The 18,591-nt window shown below is 52.8% G+C and overlaps 1 protein-coding gene across 6 annotated transcripts in view; it reads right to left on the bottom strand.

The window, feature by feature from the left end:
* Positions 1-18,591, bottom strand: part of NAV1 (neuron navigator 1) — a 165,169-nt gene that overhangs the window by 74,646 nt on the left and 71,932 nt on the right. For all 6 annotated transcript variants that reach the window (XM_045536209.1, XM_045536210.1, XM_045536211.1 and 3 more), the window contains 2 exons: positions 16,579-16,681; positions 11,399-11,764 (listed from right to left, as the gene is read on the bottom strand). In XM_045536209.1, the coding sequence (XP_045392165.1) occupies positions 11,399-11,764; positions 16,579-16,681 (469 nt within the window). The remainder of the gene's footprint in view (positions 1-11,398; positions 11,765-16,578; positions 16,682-18,591) is intronic.

Genomic DNA, 18,591 nt, shown 5'->3' with positions numbered 1-18,591 from the left:
TCTCTGCCCCTCACCCTGCTTTCCTTTCCTACGACACACGGCACCACCTAACCTGCTGCGTATTCACTCATCTGCTTGTTTGCCGTTTCTTTTTCACAGGTAAGTTTAAGAATTATTTTTTTCTCCTGCCATATCCGCAGTGTTTTGTATGTAACACGTGCTTTACAAGTATTATTGAACGTATGAAAAATATCATGAGGTGGGAATTTTACCAGCTTTCCTTTCAGACGGTGACACTGAAGCACAAAAAGGCTAAGTGACATCCGAGGTCACATAGCGAATGAGTAGCAAAGTGAAAATTAAATCCAGGTCAGCTGGGCCCCAGAATGTTCTATCTACTTTGCTCGTCTGCCTCCTAAGAACAGGAAACTAACCACAGGGTCTGGTGGGGACGTGAGAGATTATACAGCTGCTGCCTTCCAGACTAAAGGGGTCCCTGCTCAGAGCTGGGAAGGGTGGGACCTCTTAGCCGGAACCTCACAGGGGAACTCCTCGCCCTGGCCGAATCCAGAGAACAGGGACTATCTGGAGACAGTCACTCCAGCAGGGGCACGGGCACCAGTTATCCTCCAGGCTCCTCTGCGGAGGCTTGTTGTGGCTGGGAAAGGAGCAGTGACAGCCAGATGATAAGCTCTGTCCCTCGTCTTCTAAAAACACTCAGCAGAATGTCAGCGTTGCTGGGAACCCCTGCTGCTAGAAGTCCCACCACCTAAGTCTGCCCATGTGGCCATGTATGTGTAGATAGTGTGGTTCCTGAACTGCCCCTTGTCATCAAGCCCACAGCGCCCAAGACAGAAGCCAGGCGTTGGAAATAGAGGAAGACTAAGAGATTGAGGACGGTGACCAATGGGAACAGAGGCTGGGGAAAGGAGCTGGAAGAGGGTGAGCAGTCAGCAAAAGAGCGCAGGAACTAGGTCAGAGGTTTGCTGTCTCCCAGGCCAGAGATGCCCCACAGGAAAGCAGAGACAAGGCACAAGACGGACCCCTTCTAGAAGAAGCCAAGGGGGAAAAGGGGCAGGCTGGTACGAATACGCTCACCCTGCTCTGGGTCAGGCCCCAGGCTGAGCACAGGGTCACTCACCCCTCTCTGGAAAGGTCCCTCCACCTCTCAGACACTCCGTGCCTGTCCGGCTGCTGCACACCCTGCACCTCAGCCGGCCTGTGTCCTCCACCGGCTGCTCTCGTGCACACACAGCCCCTCTGTGTCCAGCCACCTCTCACACACGTGTCTGGACAGGTCTCACACAGGGACTGTCTGTCTCTCCTTCCCACTCCTTGGCGTGCACAGCACGAACACACTGGCTGTTTATCTACAGCACATGTCCCCACGTCAGTGTGTCCTGCCTTCTCCCCATGACCCTGTCCTGCATATCCAGTGCATGTTGACCTTTCTCTAAGGTAGCTATGTGCTTTGGGTCTCTCTGGGCCTTATGCTTTCCTTCCTGCCTGTCTTTCAAATCTAGACTTGTATGCATCTGCCCGTGCTCATTCCGTTGTCCTGATAATAGGCAAGAACAATTCAGCCCTGCAGCCTCTCTGGGGCACCCCCATGCACAGCTCAGTGGGTAAGTCCCCCTGCCTGGCCTGCTGGCCTTTCTGCAGCAGTGAATGGTCTTTTGCTGCCTGGCCAGAGACATCTGATAGCCCAGAGGCCAGAACTGGCCCCTCATGAACATCCTGGGACAGCTCAGCCTTTGAGCCGGAGTCAAACAAGGACTTGTATTCACGGAGGCTTGGGTTGCTCCTTCTGCCCTTGGCCCAGAGCTCCTGGCTGTGGCCACTCTGAGGCTCCCCAAAGCAAGACCCTATCCTGGAAGATGGAGAGGTCGCTTAGGGGCATTCCAGGAGGGGGTCTCTAACAAAGAGTCATTGGTCAGTCCACAGTGTGGCCTGAGAACCTACACTGCTGGGCACTGAGGGGAAACAGAGAGAGAGGAGAAGACAGGGTCTCTGTCCTTGGGATCTCCTACTCCAGCAGCAGGCGTGTGAGCCTGGCCCTGCCAGGCTTCCAGGCTTCAGGGACACAGGGCTGCACACAGAGGGAAAAGGCTTCACGGCACACACGGCGAGGCGGTGGGTGTATTGGAAAGCGCACAGGATGGGTTCTTTCAAGTTATATAATCTTGCCAAGCCAGTTAGCTGAGTTCCAATTTCCTCACTTGTAAATTGGGGGAAAGAATGTCTAATTCACAGTGTTAAGATTTGATAAAAATAATGCTATATTAGTGTTTTGCAAATCATACGTGCGATGCAATTGTTAGAACTCATAAAAGTGCAAGTTACTACAGTACAAATATGCGCACAAGTTCTAGGACAACCCAGAGTCAGACATCAATTATATTGCAATGGAATGAATTAGGCTAGGCTCCCTGGAGGGGGGGAATTTGGCAAAGACAAGCGGGCAACTGGACATCACCACCCAGGTGGAAAAATTCCATTCCACAGATGGCCTTTATAGCTTTGGGTTTCCATGAACCAAACAGAAGGGAGGGAGGTAATATTTACTGAGCACCTACCGCACATCAATATTGTATACACTATATTTCACTACATTTTAATGACAATCTTGTTCCCATGTTACTATTCCCACTTAGAACAGATAAACAGCTTTCTCAAAGCCTCAAAGTTGGGATCTGAACCCCAGGCCTGTCATACTTCTAAACTTGTGCTCTTTCTGTAACATCAGACCGCATGGAATTTCCAGGCACCACACAAGCCCGGCTGGCTTATCACAGCAGCAGAGGTTGAGAATTAAGGAGGAGAGACGAGCGGACAGGTAGACAGGTGGGCAGGGCTGGTGGGGGGAAGCCAAACTCATCTCCACAGCTTCCTTGACCCCTTACCCATCCTGGCCATCAACTAAATCCTATGTCATCACACCCAGTGAAACTCCGGCAGCTCAGTTGTAGGTTACTAGGACACACCGGAGGAGGGACCACACTTCTCAGCTGGTGTTCGTTGCCATGGCAACAAGCATAAACCCAGCAGTCCCTCTGGAATACCTGGCTTACTCCAACCTTTCGCCAGCCCCGTTGGGTTTGAACAGACACTGTGATGCAGACACTGCGATCCAGGACTGAGGAGTGCTGTCCATTATTTTGTTTCAAGAATTAAGGGGTGTTTTAAGAGCCAGCAGCTCTCTCCGAAGCTACCCCTTCCCTCCCATCAGACCTCCACACCCTCCTTTCTCTTCTTCTTTCCTTCCTTTCTTCCTTCTTTATAATGGATGGCGTCTGTGTCCCACCTATGTCCCCTCTGTGGTCACTGTTCCCGCGCACACCAATCGAGCACTACTGCAGGCACCTGGGGCTGAGCCTGAGGGATTTCTCTCAGCCTGTGTGCAGCAGGCTAGAAATGCCGACTCAATGCCCCTGGGAGTTGCCCTCAGCCAGTAACCAGCGGGAGCTCAAAGATAAATATCCAAGCTTCCTTGCCTTCCGGGTGGGGCAACGCTGAGGTGAATTCATGGCGCCTCCCAGAAATCCATAAGCCCCCGTTGCCCGCAGCAGTGACCCGCACGTGAACGTAGCCCATGTTGGCTTCCTTCTCTTCACCGACTCACCTCCCCACTCCCTACCTGTGCTTTCCAGAATCACCTGCCAAATAAACCACCTGCACTCACATCCCTATCCCGAGCCCAAGACATTCTTCCTATACAAGAAACACATTCGGATGAGGGACAGACAGCCCAGTTAGCCAGGTCATGACGGGAAAGAGGTCATTGCCACTGGTGTGATCCTGTGTGCAATTAGCTTAGCTATTTGCACAACACATGCCCTACTCAGCCCACACCCCAAACCACAGATGGGCACCATTTGCCACATAAGAACATTGCACGAACAGGTAAAAATGGGTCAGGACAAGTCCATCGTGCTTGGCAAACAACCTGGTTTGTCGTCCTCCCAGTGAGGATCAGAAACGTCATTTTGAAGCATGAAGGTGAACAACATACTTTTTCAAAATATCGTTTTATCATTTAGAGCACGCACAGGACAGGTGAGGTCCATCAACCTGCTAATATCTGTGGTCAAACGGGTAACTAACGATGGCTAGCATTTGTGGAGCAATCGTGATACCTAAAGTAAGGGTATTAACTAATTTCATCCTCTTACCAATCTTACAGAGCAGGCGCCAACGCTCTCCACATTTTTCTGCTGAGGAAACTGAAGCAGAGGGAGGTGAAGGACTCATCCAAACTCACACAGCGAGGAAGAGGAAGAGACAGGATTCAAACCCGGGCAGGCTACCTGGGAGCCCTCCCTCTAGACCACGCCAGTACTCTGCCCGTCTGCGGTACGCCTGTGTTGTCAAGCCTGTCCTCAAAAGTCTGTTTATTTAACTGCATATCCCAGGACTAAACGAATATCAAGACAGTGTTAAAAAGCAAAACAAGATCATTCCGTACAACGTAAGGCCCAAATTCAATGTATTCAACTGCCAAGTTTAAGAAACCTTATTTGATACTCTAACAACCCCTAATTAAGACAGAGGCCATCAGCTACATGAACAGCACATTAAGATGAGATCAGAATAGTATACTACAAACCAACAGCCCTTTATAGTTTTCAGAGCACTCTTACCATTCTTTTCCACTCAATCCTCACAAAGCAAAAATGATTACCTTTTTACAAATGAACAAACCAAGACTCAGAGAGGTCAGGTGACTTGCTCAGTACCACACAGCAAGCTAGAGGTGTGCTTAGGATTGAACTCCAGGACCCAGGGTTACCCGAGAGCTCCTTCCCCTGCACCACAGAGAAGTATCGGCCAAGGCCACGTGCATGAATCTTCAGGTCAGCACTATAATTATTATGTTACCCCCAGCGAGGCAGCAGCCATTGTCAACCATACACCGCCTCTTTACTGTGGTCCCAGTGAGCACGCTACCTCCCTTTTAGATCTGAAGTCCTTTAACGGCAGAAACTGCATTTCCTTCCTGAACTTGAACGTTGGGTCCTCTCCAGGACGGTCCCCTACTACTCTCTGCCCATGTCCTGTGTTCCACGAGCAAAAGCCAGGCCTGGTCCAGCAGCCCACCAGGTGGGATGTCTAAAGAGCTGCCAGGAAACAGAGAGGACAAAGGCAGGAGAAATGGGAAGTGGGACGACTCTTCTCCTTGTCCATCGGAATCCAAAAGGGTTTCTTGTCCTCGTACAAGTCCTCCAAACCCAGTGCCCCCTGCAAGAGCATTCTCGTCAATGCAGGTGGCGGGGTTAGGTATCTGGAGGTCTGAGGGTTGAACATCAGCCAAGCTGGGGAGCAGGGAACGCGGCTCCTTCTCAGGAGGGTGGCTGCGGGGGCAGGGCCCGCGTCAGCAAGGCTGCAAGTGTCTCTTTAAGGCCCGAGCTCACGGCCTCCAGGAGCCCAGAGCCGGCCTAAGAGAAGGCAGGGGGCTACAGTTTATTTTATCTGACATTTTTCAACATCAGGACACTTCAGAGCCAAGGAGGAAACGAATCCCATCTGTTCCTGAGCCCCCAAGCACAGTTCAAGAGGAGGCTGGGGAGGGGAGAGGCAGGGGAGGCGAGGGGGGAGACGAGCACATCCGGCCACACACAGGACAGGGAACCACCTGAGGACAGACACGGGGTAGGGCACAGTCGCTAAGAGTCCTGCTGTCTCCCTAACACACACGCACGGAGCTTGCCGTCTGAGGCTCGGTGGCCCTCAGTTGGCATAGGTCGCTGGACAGCAGTCCTGCGGGGCTGCCAGCGCCACAGCTCCACTGGACGTGAGGACGCCCCTGGCGCACTTGGCAGCACTGCGCCACCGTCGGGCACAGGCTCCCATCCACTACTGCCACGACGCCCGGACCGCCCGCCCGGACGGCGGTTACGTAGACAGAAATGGGCGCGCTGAGAGGGTCAGGGCACGGAGGGCCTCCGACCCCCTTCCCCGCCGGGTGCCGGCCCCTGTCCCACTGCCTGGGTCCACCTCTGTGTGGGTGCCCAGCCCCGGCTCCCCGCCCGCTCCGTCCCTGGATGCCAGGCATAGGAAGACAGATGGCTGTGAAAGTTATCTTCTTATTTAGATTAAATTCCAGGCCTTCCTATTTTTAGAAAAACAGATTCCTTTTCTCTTTTCAAGTGGTAAAAATGTCCCGAGCTGTCATCTGGGACAGTCAGCAGCCAACTCGAAGCTGTCTGCAGTGTCATGGTTTGGATATTACCCTGGTGGGACTACTTCTAGTGTCAAGCAGGTGATCCGTCTAGGTGCCAAATTTTAAGAGGATCATTGACAACTCGAGAGCTTCCAGAGGAGGGTAACCGGGACAATGAGGGGTTTGAAAAACTGGGTCATTTAAGAAAGTACTGAAATAAGCTGGGTTTTTTTTTTTTTTTGATCTAGCGATGAGAATATCTGAGCAATCATCAAGCACATGTTGAAATATTTGGATGAGGATTTACACTTACTCTATTTTTCCCAGATGACGAATTTGAATCAATAAACAGAAGTTACAGTGAAGCAGATTTCAAATGAATATTTAGAAACTTTCTTATAACTTAATTCTACATGAAATGGAATAAGCTGTACCTATGCAAGCCAAGGATGAAAGATGGACTAATCTAACATCACTGAGAAGTTTTAGAAAAAATGGCTTCCTGGGGAGGCAGAGATTCTGCATTGGTAGACCTGGGATGAGGCTTGGAATGTGTATTTTAAAAAAAAGCCCCATCAGGCTGTGTGCAGTGGTGCACACCTGTAATCCCAGTACTTTGGAAGGCGGAGGCAGGAGGATCACTTGAGCCCAGGAGTTTGATGTTGCAGTGAGCTATGATCACGCCACTGCACTCTAGCATGGGTGACAAAGCAAGACTGTGTCTCTTAAAAAAAAAAAAAAAAAGCCCCATCAGCTATAAAACTCTTAGAAGAAAATATAAAAGAAAAGCTGTATGACAGTGGATTTGGCAATGATTTCTTAGATACGACACCCAAAGCACAGGCAACAACAACAACAACAAAACATAGATAAATCTGAACTTCATCAAAATGAAAAGCTTTTGTGCATCAAAAGATACTATCAACAAAATTAAAAGGCAACCCACAGAATGGAAGAAAATATTTACAAATCATGTATCTGATAAGGGGCTGATATCTAGGATATATAAAGAACTCCTACAATTCAACAAAAAAATAAACAACCCAATTAAAAAATAGGCAAAGGATTTAAATAGACATTTCTCCAAAGATATGCAAATGGCCAGTAAGTACATGAAGATGCTCAATATCACTAATCATTAGGGAAATCAAACCACAATGAGATACCACTCCACATCCATTAGAATGGCTATCGTTAAAAAAAGTAAAACAGAAAATAGTAAATTTTGGCACAGATGGGGAGAAATTAGAACCCTCGTGTACTGCTGGTAGAAATGTAAAATGGTGCAGCCACTGTGGGCAAACAGTATGGTGGTTCCTTAGAAAATTAAACCTAGAATACCATATGATCCAGCAATTCCATTTCTAGGTATATACCCAAAAGAATTGAAAGCAGGGACTTGAACAATATTTATATACCACTGTTTAGAGCAACATTACTCACAATAACCAAAAGATAGAAACAACCCATGAACAGATGAATGGATAAACAAAATGTGATATATACACACAATGGAATATTACTCCACCTTAAAAAAGAATGAAATTCTGACACATGCTACAACATGGATGAACAGTGATGACACTATGCTAAGTGAAATAAGCCAGTCACAGAAGGACAAATACCGTATGATTCCACTTTTTGTTTGTGAGTTACCTAGAGTAGTCAAATTCATAGAGACAGAGTAGAATGGTGGTCGCCAGGGGCCAGAGGGAGGAGGAAAGCGAAGCTACTGTTTATTGGGTACAGAGTTTCCGTTTGGGTAGATGACGAAGTTCTGGACATGGACGGCAGTGACGGTGACACAACAGCGTGAATGTACTTAATGCCACCGAACTGTACACTTTAAAATGGTTAACATAAAATGGTAAATTTTATGTTAGGCATATTTTACCATGTTTTTTTATTTTTAAAAATAAATAATTTTGAAAGTATGTGATGATTTTAGCAGCAGTATGAGAGTCACTTTCTTCATTCTAGTTTACTGACTTCAGTTTGATGAGTTTGCCTTCTCCAGTTTGTGGGTGGCAACCCAGGAAGGGCTTGGTGTTTGCATGGAGCAGGGAGGGTTGACTTGCTGACTTGAGACTGAACAGTGGCTTGGGAAGACCCCAAGTGGACGATTCCTCTGCAGATAACTGAGAGCACTGAGCGGTCTGAATCACTGTCATCTTTTACGGCTCACTCGGACAGCCTGTGGCCAACTATGTCTCCCAGTGGGGAAAGATCAACTTCCCTCCTCTGCTGGCCCCATGCTGGGAGCGCCTGGGAGGTAGGAAAGTGACCGGCAGTGGTCCAAGGTTGATGGGTGGGTGGGGTGTCACCGTGTGGGTGAGGGGGGGAGCACGGAAGGCCGCTCCTATGGGGAATAGCCCTACCCATTTTATGACTACGAAAAACAATTTTTTTAGGAATAGGACATTTTCTGAATTATAAAATCTGGACGGAAACCACAGTTGGGGGTTGGGGAGGGACCAACACGAGGCTGAGCAAGGACAGCTTGGGTTTGCATGTTCACTTACAGCGTTGCTGGAATCTAGGATGCCCTGTTTCTAATTAAAACGACAACACTTAACTATGAAAACACATAATTGAGGAGTGACTGTTTACGTTAAAATTACTGGGGATTAAAATTGATTCCCTTCAACTCTGACATTTAAGGATGGCTGCGTTTACAGTCCTGGTAGGGAAGTTAACAAAGTAAAGTGTTAAGGGTTACTGCTAACTGAAGACTGACCATTAAAAACCCATGTGAGGCCAGGCGCGGTGGCTCACGCCTGTAATCCCAGCACTCTGGGAGGCCAAGGCGGGTGGATCGCTCGAGGTCAGGAGTTCGAGACCAGCCTGAGTAAGAGCGAGACCCTGTCTCTACTAAAAATAGAAAGAAATTATTTGGCCAACTAAAAAAAAAATATATATATATAGAAAAAAATTAGCTGGGCATAGTGGTGCATGCCTGTAATCCCAGCTACTCGGGAGGTTGAGGCAGTAGGATCGCTTAAGCCCAGGAGTTTGAGGTTGCTGTGAGCTAGGCTGATGCCACAGCACTCACTCTAGCCTGGGCAACAAAGCAAGACTCTGTCTCAAACAAACAAACAAAAAAAACCATGTGAAATTATCTTGTAAACTAGCATCGCAGTTTACGGTAAGCTCTACTTTATGGATACTGTCATGCCAACAATTTATTCTACATTCTCCATGCAAACTCCAGGCCTCCCTGGGCTTACAGCCGGGCCAGGGTGGGGCAAGGTACAGGAGGGAAGATTCTTATTCCTGCCGGCCTCAGTGAACTGATATTATTTTTTAACTGTGCACACACCTGTCCAGAGAAAAGAGGATAAAAGAAAGGGTGCCAGAGGGTGGACAAAAGACATCTTTCCTGCTCTCCCTCAGCATTCCGTGCCCCTACACCCTATCATCTATGTCCCTGGCACTGGCCAGCTGCTACTGGATCTGTCCTTGCTCCTGATTCTGAATGAGTGGCCTTCTGGTCAGACTACACACTGCCTGAGGGCAACGGTTGTGTCTCTCCATCAGTCTGGGACTCTAACAACAACAATAATAACAGTAACAGAAACAATAGCTAATATTTAGTGAGCATTTACAATGAGCCAGGAACTGTTCTAAGCACTTTACATATATTAACCCATTTAATCCTCAGGCTGGTCTGAGATGGTTCTACTATTATCTGCATTTTGCAGACAGACAAACGGAAGCCTGGGAGGTTAACTTGCCCAGGCTCATACAGCTGGTTAAGTGCCAGAAGTCCTGCCACCTTGCTCGGACTGGGACTTCTCCGAGGCGGGGGTCCTGCGCCTTCCAACACGTGGGGGATTTTCTGAGCCCTTCGCCCCACAGGGGTTGCGCCTCCCTCCGCCTTGACCAGCCGGGATCTCTCGGAGGGCAGGGACCCGACACTTGCTCAGAGACGCCTCCTGGGCAGAGGCTGTATGGCACAGCTCCTCAGACACCTGGGCTGTCCTTCCTGCCCGGCACAGGCCTCTGACCACAGAAGGAGACTTGTCTCCTGTCCCAGCTCCCGGCTGGTGGACCTGGCGTGAGAGCCGCTAGCCCCTGGGACTCCACAGGCAGTAAACAAGCCCATTCATGCGTCAGTTGTTTTGCTCCAGAGCAGCCTCATCAGCTGGACAGGCCCTGACCAGATCCCTCCAAGTGTGTCCCCAGGGGTGGAGAACAGTGGATGGCCTGAAGCTTGGCTCTTGGGCCTTTCCAAGGAGAGGCTACTTCCCACTCCCTTGAAGTCTGAGACTTTTACTGGGAAGAGGCAGTCCCTAGTAGGAGATTTTAAGTCCCTGAGAAGGAGGGAAAGGGGTGCGGCTGCTACTTGTGTGGTCCCTTGGGGTGGGGAGAAATGAGTCCCAGTAAACCAAGGAGGAGTGGAAAGTGGTGGTCAGCCCAGAGAGGGCCCAGAGAAGCTTCCAGAGCCATTGCAGCAATCTGGTCTCAGGGCTTGGAACAGTTGGCCAAGACCCCTAAGCCCAGTACTTCCCCATCCTCTGCCCTCCTTGCTGTGCAGACTGTCACCTCTGTCCAAGTTGTCTCCACAGGCCCAACCCTGCCAATTAAGGCAGCAAAAGGAAAGAAGATGAGGGTCCCTGTAGGGTAAAGGGCAGGAAAGAAGGGTTTGACAGACAGAGGGTAGGGCTTGGGAGGCTGCATTATCGGTAGAAGGTTTGCAGAGGAAGAAACCCAACGAGACTGAGAGCCATGGGGTAAGGTAAGGACAAGGAGGCTGGGAACCCCTGGCAAAGGAGGTGACATCCTGCTACCACTTTCTGTTTGGCCAGGGCTCTCACCCATTTGCTCTCATTTTCTCTTCTTAGCAGGTAGATAGATATGGCGTTATTATCCTCTTTTTGCAAATGCAGAAGCAGATTAGGTTGTCCAGTCTCTGGACCCAGGGCACAGAATAGCTGGGACTAAAATGGTGCTCCAGGGCTCTTCGGCCAATTCTTTTGGAAGCAAAAAACCAGAGAGGAGGGTGGGGCATACCATAGAATGACAGCCACAGGGGCCAATGAGAGGGAGGTGCCTTCATTAGCCAACCAGCTCCTCAGGTGTAGGCCCCGCCCACCACGCCCCAGTCTAGAATAAACCACATGGAGTTTCAGCTGCGGTCAGGACCTGTACACAAAGCCTTGCGCAGATCCATTTTGTCACGGCACAAAACCCCGGTTGGGGACTCCACTCCACTTGCCAGACATCCCCTCCCTACTGGTCTCTCCATTGTCCTCTCCCGCCCCCTGGCTCAGCTGTCCAAGGAGCCCCTGCGCTTACCCGGTGGTGATGTCGTCGTCCTCGGTCATCGTCTTGCCCATGAGGTCGCTGTCGCTCATGTAGCCGGACTTGAGGTCCACCTCGTCCGAGTCCAGGGACTCGACCAGCTCCAGGCGGGACACGTGGCTGAGCTTGCTGGGGCTGCGCATGGGCATGGTGTGCGAGTAGTGGGCGCGCTCCCCGTGCATGTACCAGGCGGGCGGCCCCTCCGAGCGGCAGCTCCCGCCCACGGAGGGCGCATCCCCGGCCTGTAGCCGCGGGCTGGACTGGCCGTAGCGCCAGGACAGAGGGGACGAGCGGTTGGAGAGGCTGGACACGCTGCGAGGGTTGGCATCGTCGCTGTCGTAGCAGGTCATCTCCAGGGAGCTGGGCAGGGAGCAGAGGGCACTGGTTTAGTCCCCGGCACAGCCACTCTGTGCCCTGTCCCCTCACACTGCGCCCAGCAATGCCTTCCCCCACCGCACGCCCTCCCACTTCCTCCCCACCCCTTCCATAAGGCCTCTGACTGCGCCTTACCCTAGTTTTATGTTATCTCAGGCTGTCAAAGGAAAATGATTTTAAGTGGCTAGAGAAGCCATCCAGTTGAGAGTCTAGACTGTGTAATATGACCTGGGTTTGAATTCTTTTTTTGCCATTTATTAGTAAGTGAACAGGAGGAAAGTAATTAACCTTGCTAAGCCTCCATTTCCTCATCTGTAAAATGGGGAAGACAGCATAACAGCTACTTCCTAGGGTGTGAGGATCACATACGTACAGATCTAACACAGTGCCTGCTACACAGAAGGTGGTCCCTAAATGGGAAGGGGTCAATGACACCTCTCAGGGGACGTGGGCGAGACTGGTCACCTGAGCTCAGAAGGCCTGGAGCATTCATTTTTCTATTATGGGCTCGGGGCTGGCTGATTCCCCAGCACCAGCTACAGGAAAGTACGGAAAAGGCTTTGGGAACCTAAGATGTGCGGCAGGTCCCCAGTAAGAGCGGAACTAGCCACAGGCCTGGGGCAGCAGGGGAAGAAACAGAGCCCCTCTAGGGAACAGGAGCAGACTTAACTGGACAGAGAGGGGGACACGGGGAGATGGGTACAGGGCTGGAGCAGGAAGTTGGGGATCCCAAGCCCCAGGCCCTGCTAGGCCAGGCCAAGAGGGCGACACCCAGGTTAGTGTTAGATGGCAGAGGTGGGGGAGCCTGGGGGTCTGGGGAAGGAGATGGGGCCAGGGTGGCTGCAGAGAGGAAAGGCAGCCAGGGCCGGGTTGGAGGGGCGGCCTGGACTTGGGTTCAGGCTGAGAGCGGTAACTCCACCCAGCCGGGCAGTGGGGCCAGCCCAGACCCATCCGAGGGGTCTCCACAGCTTGGCCTAACTACAGCCGGACAGGGCTGAGCCAATGACATGGGGTCTGGGGGCCAATGAAGCTGGGCAGCTGAGGCCGTCTGCGGCCATGCGAGTTACATGAGGCAAAGCAACCTTTGCTCTGTGAACACAGCCATTTCTTCATCACTCTGGGGGTGGGATGGGAGCAGGACATTGATTTTTCTATTCTTGTTTCTGTAAAGTTCCTTGAAAAAAAGAAAATTTTCAAAGTTGTCTTTATCGGACCTGAGAAAACAAGGTTTTATTTTTTGACCAACAGAACTGGCCCTTGGCCCTTGAATGGGTGCATGGCGGGGCCCTGGCAGTCGTCCTTGGGCAAGCAGGGCAGGGCTGGCCAGGGCAGCTAGTGACCGCTGCTTCTGACCCCACTGGGGCTTCCCGACCCAGTCCACGCCCAGCTTGTCCCCCCGTTGGGATCCCTTAGTGTTCTGCAGCTCTGCCTCAGACACTGTCTCGTCACTGTAGACCCAGACATTTCATCTCCTCAGAGACAAGGCAAGCTCCCTGAAGGCAGAGTCTGTGCTCACGGTGTGACCCCAGCTGCCATGCTGACCACTGTGTCTCTGCACTTGGCACGGGGACTGGCGTGTGGCTCGTGCTCAGGAATGAATCCCGGCGGGTGCTTTGGGAAGCTGAAGTGGGAGGATCGCTTGGGCTCAGGGGCTCGAGGCCAGCCTGGGCAACACAGTGAGACCCTGTCTCTACAAAAAGTTTCAAAATTAGCCAGGCATGGTGGTGGGCATGCCTGCAGTCCAGCTAGTCCAGCTACTCGGGAGGCTGGGGTGGGAGGATCACTTGAGCACAGGAGTTCAAGGCTGCAGTGAGCTGTGCTCACCCCACAGCACTCCAGCTGGGGTGACAAAGACAGACCCTGTCTCAAAAAAAAAAAAAAAACAACACAATGGATGTGCGTTCATGTACACCAGCATGGAGGCCTGAGGGCTGCACTGAGCACTGGGTTCCTCAGTTCTATTCCTGGCCTGCCCCGTTTAGCTCTCTGCACTGAGTGCCTCTTCCCTTACTTCATGGCTCTTTGTTTAATCCCCCAAACACATTCTGGACATCTCTAGACCTACAGTGGTGGGGAGGATTCTGGCTCAGGTCCTCAGTTCTTGACTTCCAGCCCTGCACCCACCCCCAGCTTCCTCTCTCTGGGGCGACAGAGTTTCATTTCCCGCCAGTCGCACCTCTGACCTGCACTCTCCTCGCCGGGGAGATGAACCGGGAGAAATAGAGGAAGCAGCACAGGAGTAAGGGTTTCTGAGAAGGAATCGAATCTAGAGTCATCCTGCGAGTTCCTGGGAGAAAACAGCCTCGCTGGCAGCACTCGCTGGACTGCCAACTCCTCACGGGGAAAGCCGGTGTTTGCTCTGCAGGGCCGGTGCCCGGTGCTGTGCCTGGCACGCGGCTGGCACACTCTGAGCATGCCGAGTGCAGAACCCGCCCTAATTAGCCTGAGTGACTCCAGCACGTGCCTCCCTCTCCCCAGCCTCAGTTGCTCCTTCTCTAACCCAGGGAATGTGCATATATCCGGCCCACTCCCAGGGCTTTGGGAAGGGCTCACGGATGGAAACCCCTTTAGAAAGTAAAAGAGGCTGGGTGCAGTGGCTCACGCCTGTCCTTCTAGCACTTTGGGAGGCTGAGGCAGGAGGATTGCTTGAGGCCAGGAGTTTCCCGAGACCAGCCTGAGCAACACGGCGAGACTCCGTCTTTACAAAAAACAGAAAAACTATCCAGTAATAGTGGCTCGAGCTTGTGGTCCCAGCTACTGGGAGGCTGAGCCAGGAGGATCACTCGAGCCCAGGAGTTTGAGGTTGCTGTGAGCTAGGCTGACACTGTGGCACTCTAGCCCGGGCAACAGAGTAAGACCCTGTCTCAAAAAAAAAAAAGAAAAAAAAGATCTATAAAAAGTGAGGGAATCATTGTTTCATTTTGGCTATTGAAGTGTGGAACGGGAACAACATAACCAAAGCCTAGGAGAGGAAGTGGCTGTGGGTCCACAGTAAACAGAAAACCAGCTTCAGGGCTCTTGGTTCCCTTCCCATAAAGGAGACAGAAGCCAGAGGCCCGAGGCTCTACCCTCAAACCAGTCCTCTTTAGCAAAAGGCCCTGGGCCTCCCCTTCCCCTCCAGAAGCAGAAAACAACAGCACCTGTCCAGGGTCAAGCTGTCATGCTTAGTGGGGGCCGAGGGCTGGAGCCCAGAGTTATTGGCGCCAGGGGGCCGGAGCTGCTACCTCTGCCCTTCCCCTGTGACTGACTCATCCGGGGTGTGACCCTCTCAGCAACTAAGCACTTTCTGGCTTCTTTGGCGTGAGACTGACGAGTGACCTGGCACTGAGAGATGTTCCAGCAACTTCCCTGGATGGCGGCAGGAAGGTGTTCAAGATTTCACTCACTGGGTCCCTAAACTGGTGAGCCAAGCTGGACAAGACCCCGCTCCACTTAGGGTTCCCGATCAGGGCTGTGAGGCATGGAGGTGGGGGACAGAGGGAAGGGGGCCTACACCCCACCATCCACTTTTCTTCTCGAGTCTCCTGATCACTTCCCTTTCAGTAGTCAGTACTCAGGGTCCCACTGGCCTGAGCAGATACAACCCCAGAGAGAAGCTTTGACCTGTCTTATCATTTAAAACATTCCAGATGGCTGGGAGTAAAGGGCTGGGCTGGGGCGTGGGAGGGATGTGGGAGTAGTGCAGGGACGGAGAAGGATGGTCTAAGCAGGAAGAACTAGAGCCAGTGGACAAGAACAGCTGGAGACCAAGTGCAGTTCGACACCAAAGTCACAGCAATCCCACAGTGCACTGGGATGCTTGGAAGGTAATGAGTTCTCTGTCGTTGGAGGTATGTAAATGTGTCTGGATACAACTTGGTCTGGCCACACACTGGGCTAAGAAAAGCCCTTCTCCATTGCCCGTATGTCCCAACTTTGCTCTCAACTTTCCAAACCCAGGATGTGGGAAGGAATCTACTTCCAGTCCAACTGGGGGGGCTTCCTCTCCCTCAACAGCCTTCCTGCTCCACACCCCCCCTGATTTCCCAATCCTGGCCGTCTGCTCTCCCTCCTCCTGTCCCCGGAGCTTAGCCCAGCCCTCTGCCCCCCTGGAGTTGACAGCATGAGCTCATCTGGGCAGCCCCAGGAGCCAGCCGGGGAAATTCTGAGTCACGGCAGAGGCTGCGGCCAGGACGCTGCTGCGGGGAGAGGTGCTGTGGGAGGGGCGATGCCCCCCGCAGCTGGAGGCTGTGAGAGCTCTGCGAGGCCTGGGTTAGAGGGACCCAGGGCGTGGGGCTGGGGTGACACTGTGTGGGCCCTGCTGAGCACCCAGGCTTCCCCCAGAGGCTGCCAGGAAAGGCCAGAGGGCACCTAACTGACGGAGCGGAGAGACCCAGGTGTCGGGAAAGGCAGCGAGTCTGGAATCCCAGAACAAGAGAGACTTTGCAACAGGAGCAGAGCATTTGGTAAAACCGCTACTGGCAGATGAGGAGACTGAGGTCTAAGGAGGGAAAGTCAGCATCAGCAATCACACGCTGAGCTGTGTGACAGCTCCGGCTTCACCCCCCATGCTGGTGACTTTCAAACTGATTTGCTTAAATGAAACTGAACGCTCAAGCACAGCAGACACAAAGCAGAGCTGGGCTGCTTCTGTCGAGATGACTGGACTCCCTCTCCCTTCAGCGGTGGCTCCGTGGGGCTCGGACAACCTGTGCGCACAGCAGGCCACCCGGTGACCTGACGTGCCCAAGCAGAGGTGCGGAGGATGGGGAGAGGACGAGGAAAGCAGAGGGCAGGACCCCTCTGCAGCTCGAGCTCACCTGTGGGTCACCTGGGACCCTCGCAGGCTGGACATGGTCTCTTCCAGGTTCTGCCGAAGATCCAGGACATTCTGCACGGTCCTCTTTCTCTGGGACTCTGGGTCTGGAGGGACAGAAGGGAGAACTGGATGAGTGGACAGGACTAGGGGTCAGCAAAGTGGAGAGTGACCACATCCCCAGGAGGCTGGTTCCTTGGGCACGGTAGTCACCTCTCTCCTCCCTTCCTCAAAGACGACCAGCAGAGTGGGCCTCCCAAAGGCCCTGGACACGAGCCCTTGAGCCCCTGAAGCCCAGACCCTGGCAGGGGGCCACAGGCATGGCCTTCTGGGTCTGTGCGCTCCTCTCAGACCCCCAGAGAACTCCCTCCAGCCCTGCCTTGTCCTGCAGAGGCCCCGCTTCTGACAGTGGCGGTCACGGGCAAGCTTTCTCCTGGCGGAGATCAGCTGGAACATCTGCCTGAAACCCCCTCGCCCCCGAACAACTGGCTCCCGACACCCTGCTGTGTAGCGTTGGCCCATTTCTGTGGTGTAAATACTCCCACCACGGCCATGTTCAATCTACCAACATGATGTCACTGGCCACAAAGTTAGGAAGAGATGCTAACTTGGCTCTGAGGAGCTGACACGAGCTGGCTTCAGCTAACTCGAGCCCCGGGCGCCGACTGGTAACAGCCGGGACTGCTCTATGGGGTCAGGGAAGACAGTTCAGATACGGCCCCTGGACGGTGAGGTGGCTGGTGGGGAGGAGGAGGGGACGGACGACACTTTTTGGAGCGAGGACTGAGTTCCGGGCAGTTCCCGCACAAGTGGTGCAGTCCCGAGCGAGGAGGGTGCGTGGCTGTGGCCCCATCCTCAGACTCCTAAGTGACCAGGGGTCGCTTTATTCAACCCCGGTTTCCACGCAGGGTGATATGAGCCCGACAGATGAGAATCGACAACAGCAAACAGAAACTTTCCACCTCCTTTCCAGGGTGGAAACGACGTCCCATTGACCGAGTGGTGCCTGAGCAGGAAGGGACTCGAGGAACTTTCTCCTTCCTTCCTTCAATCCACCCAATAAGTTTTCACCAAACACACACTTTGTGTCGGGCTCCACACTGGGCCCCAAGGACAGTACAATTAAGACTCCCTGTCCTGTGGTTTATCCTTCACCTTGGGACCTACAGTCACTGAATGGCGCCAAATCCCCCACTGCCACCCTGGAGGACAATCTGCAGGAGAGAGTCAGGGACCGACAAAAAGACGATGGTGAAATGAAAGAGAAACCCCAAGAATTCCAGCTCTGCAGGCTGCTTCCCCCGCCACCCCATCCCCAAGCCCTCTGCTGCAAGCCACACCGCCCCCTCCGCCCCTCCACCCCTCCGCACAGACTCAGCAGGAGTATGAGGCTCTCTTAGCTGCCAAAGGGAACATTTCTGAATCCCTTCAAGGGTATTTTTTTCCCCAAGACCGAGCTCCGCGGCTGGCAGGCAGCTGCGGGATTGTCTTGTCGGCAGAGGAGAGGCTGGGCGGGGCGTGCAGGGAACAGGCTGTGCTGTGCTCTCCGGGGCCTTTGGGCACCTTCTCTGAGAACCAGCTCCACACCCAGGCCCAGCCGTCTCTCCCGTCCCCTGCCCCCTCTCATGGTCAGCGCCGTGTGCACAGGCTCCGTGCTGGTGGCAAGGAGCAGTGATAAATGGCAGTGGCCTGAGCTCTGGCTCCAACCCTGGCATCGCTTTTGGTGCCTGCCAAGGCCTATTTATCCTGGCCTAGTGTCACCTTGTAAGTTGTTCCGTGGCTTTAACTGATGGCTTGGCGCGGAACACAGACAGGGTCAGAAAGGGAATATGTACACTTTAAAGCGTGGTTCTAAAACGCCTACGTGGGGACCAAGAGCATGGTGCCAAGGTGCGGGATTCTGGGCCAGGGTGATGCTTCTATGGGTTTGGCAGCGATGAGGGACAGGCACATCCATCTCCAGGGGGTGTACGTTCCCAAGGAGGAAGGTGACCAAGAGTAACTCAGAGCCTTCTGT

This window comes from Lemur catta, chromosome 23 (genome assembly GCF_020740605.2).
Source record: "Lemur catta isolate mLemCat1 chromosome 23, mLemCat1.pri, whole genome shotgun sequence".
In the NCBI taxonomy this organism is placed as follows: Eukaryota; Metazoa; Chordata; class Mammalia; order Primates; family Lemuridae; genus Lemur; species Lemur catta.
The sequence above is the reverse complement of the archived record's forward strand: the minus strand, read 5'-3'. Positions and strand labels throughout refer to the sequence as shown.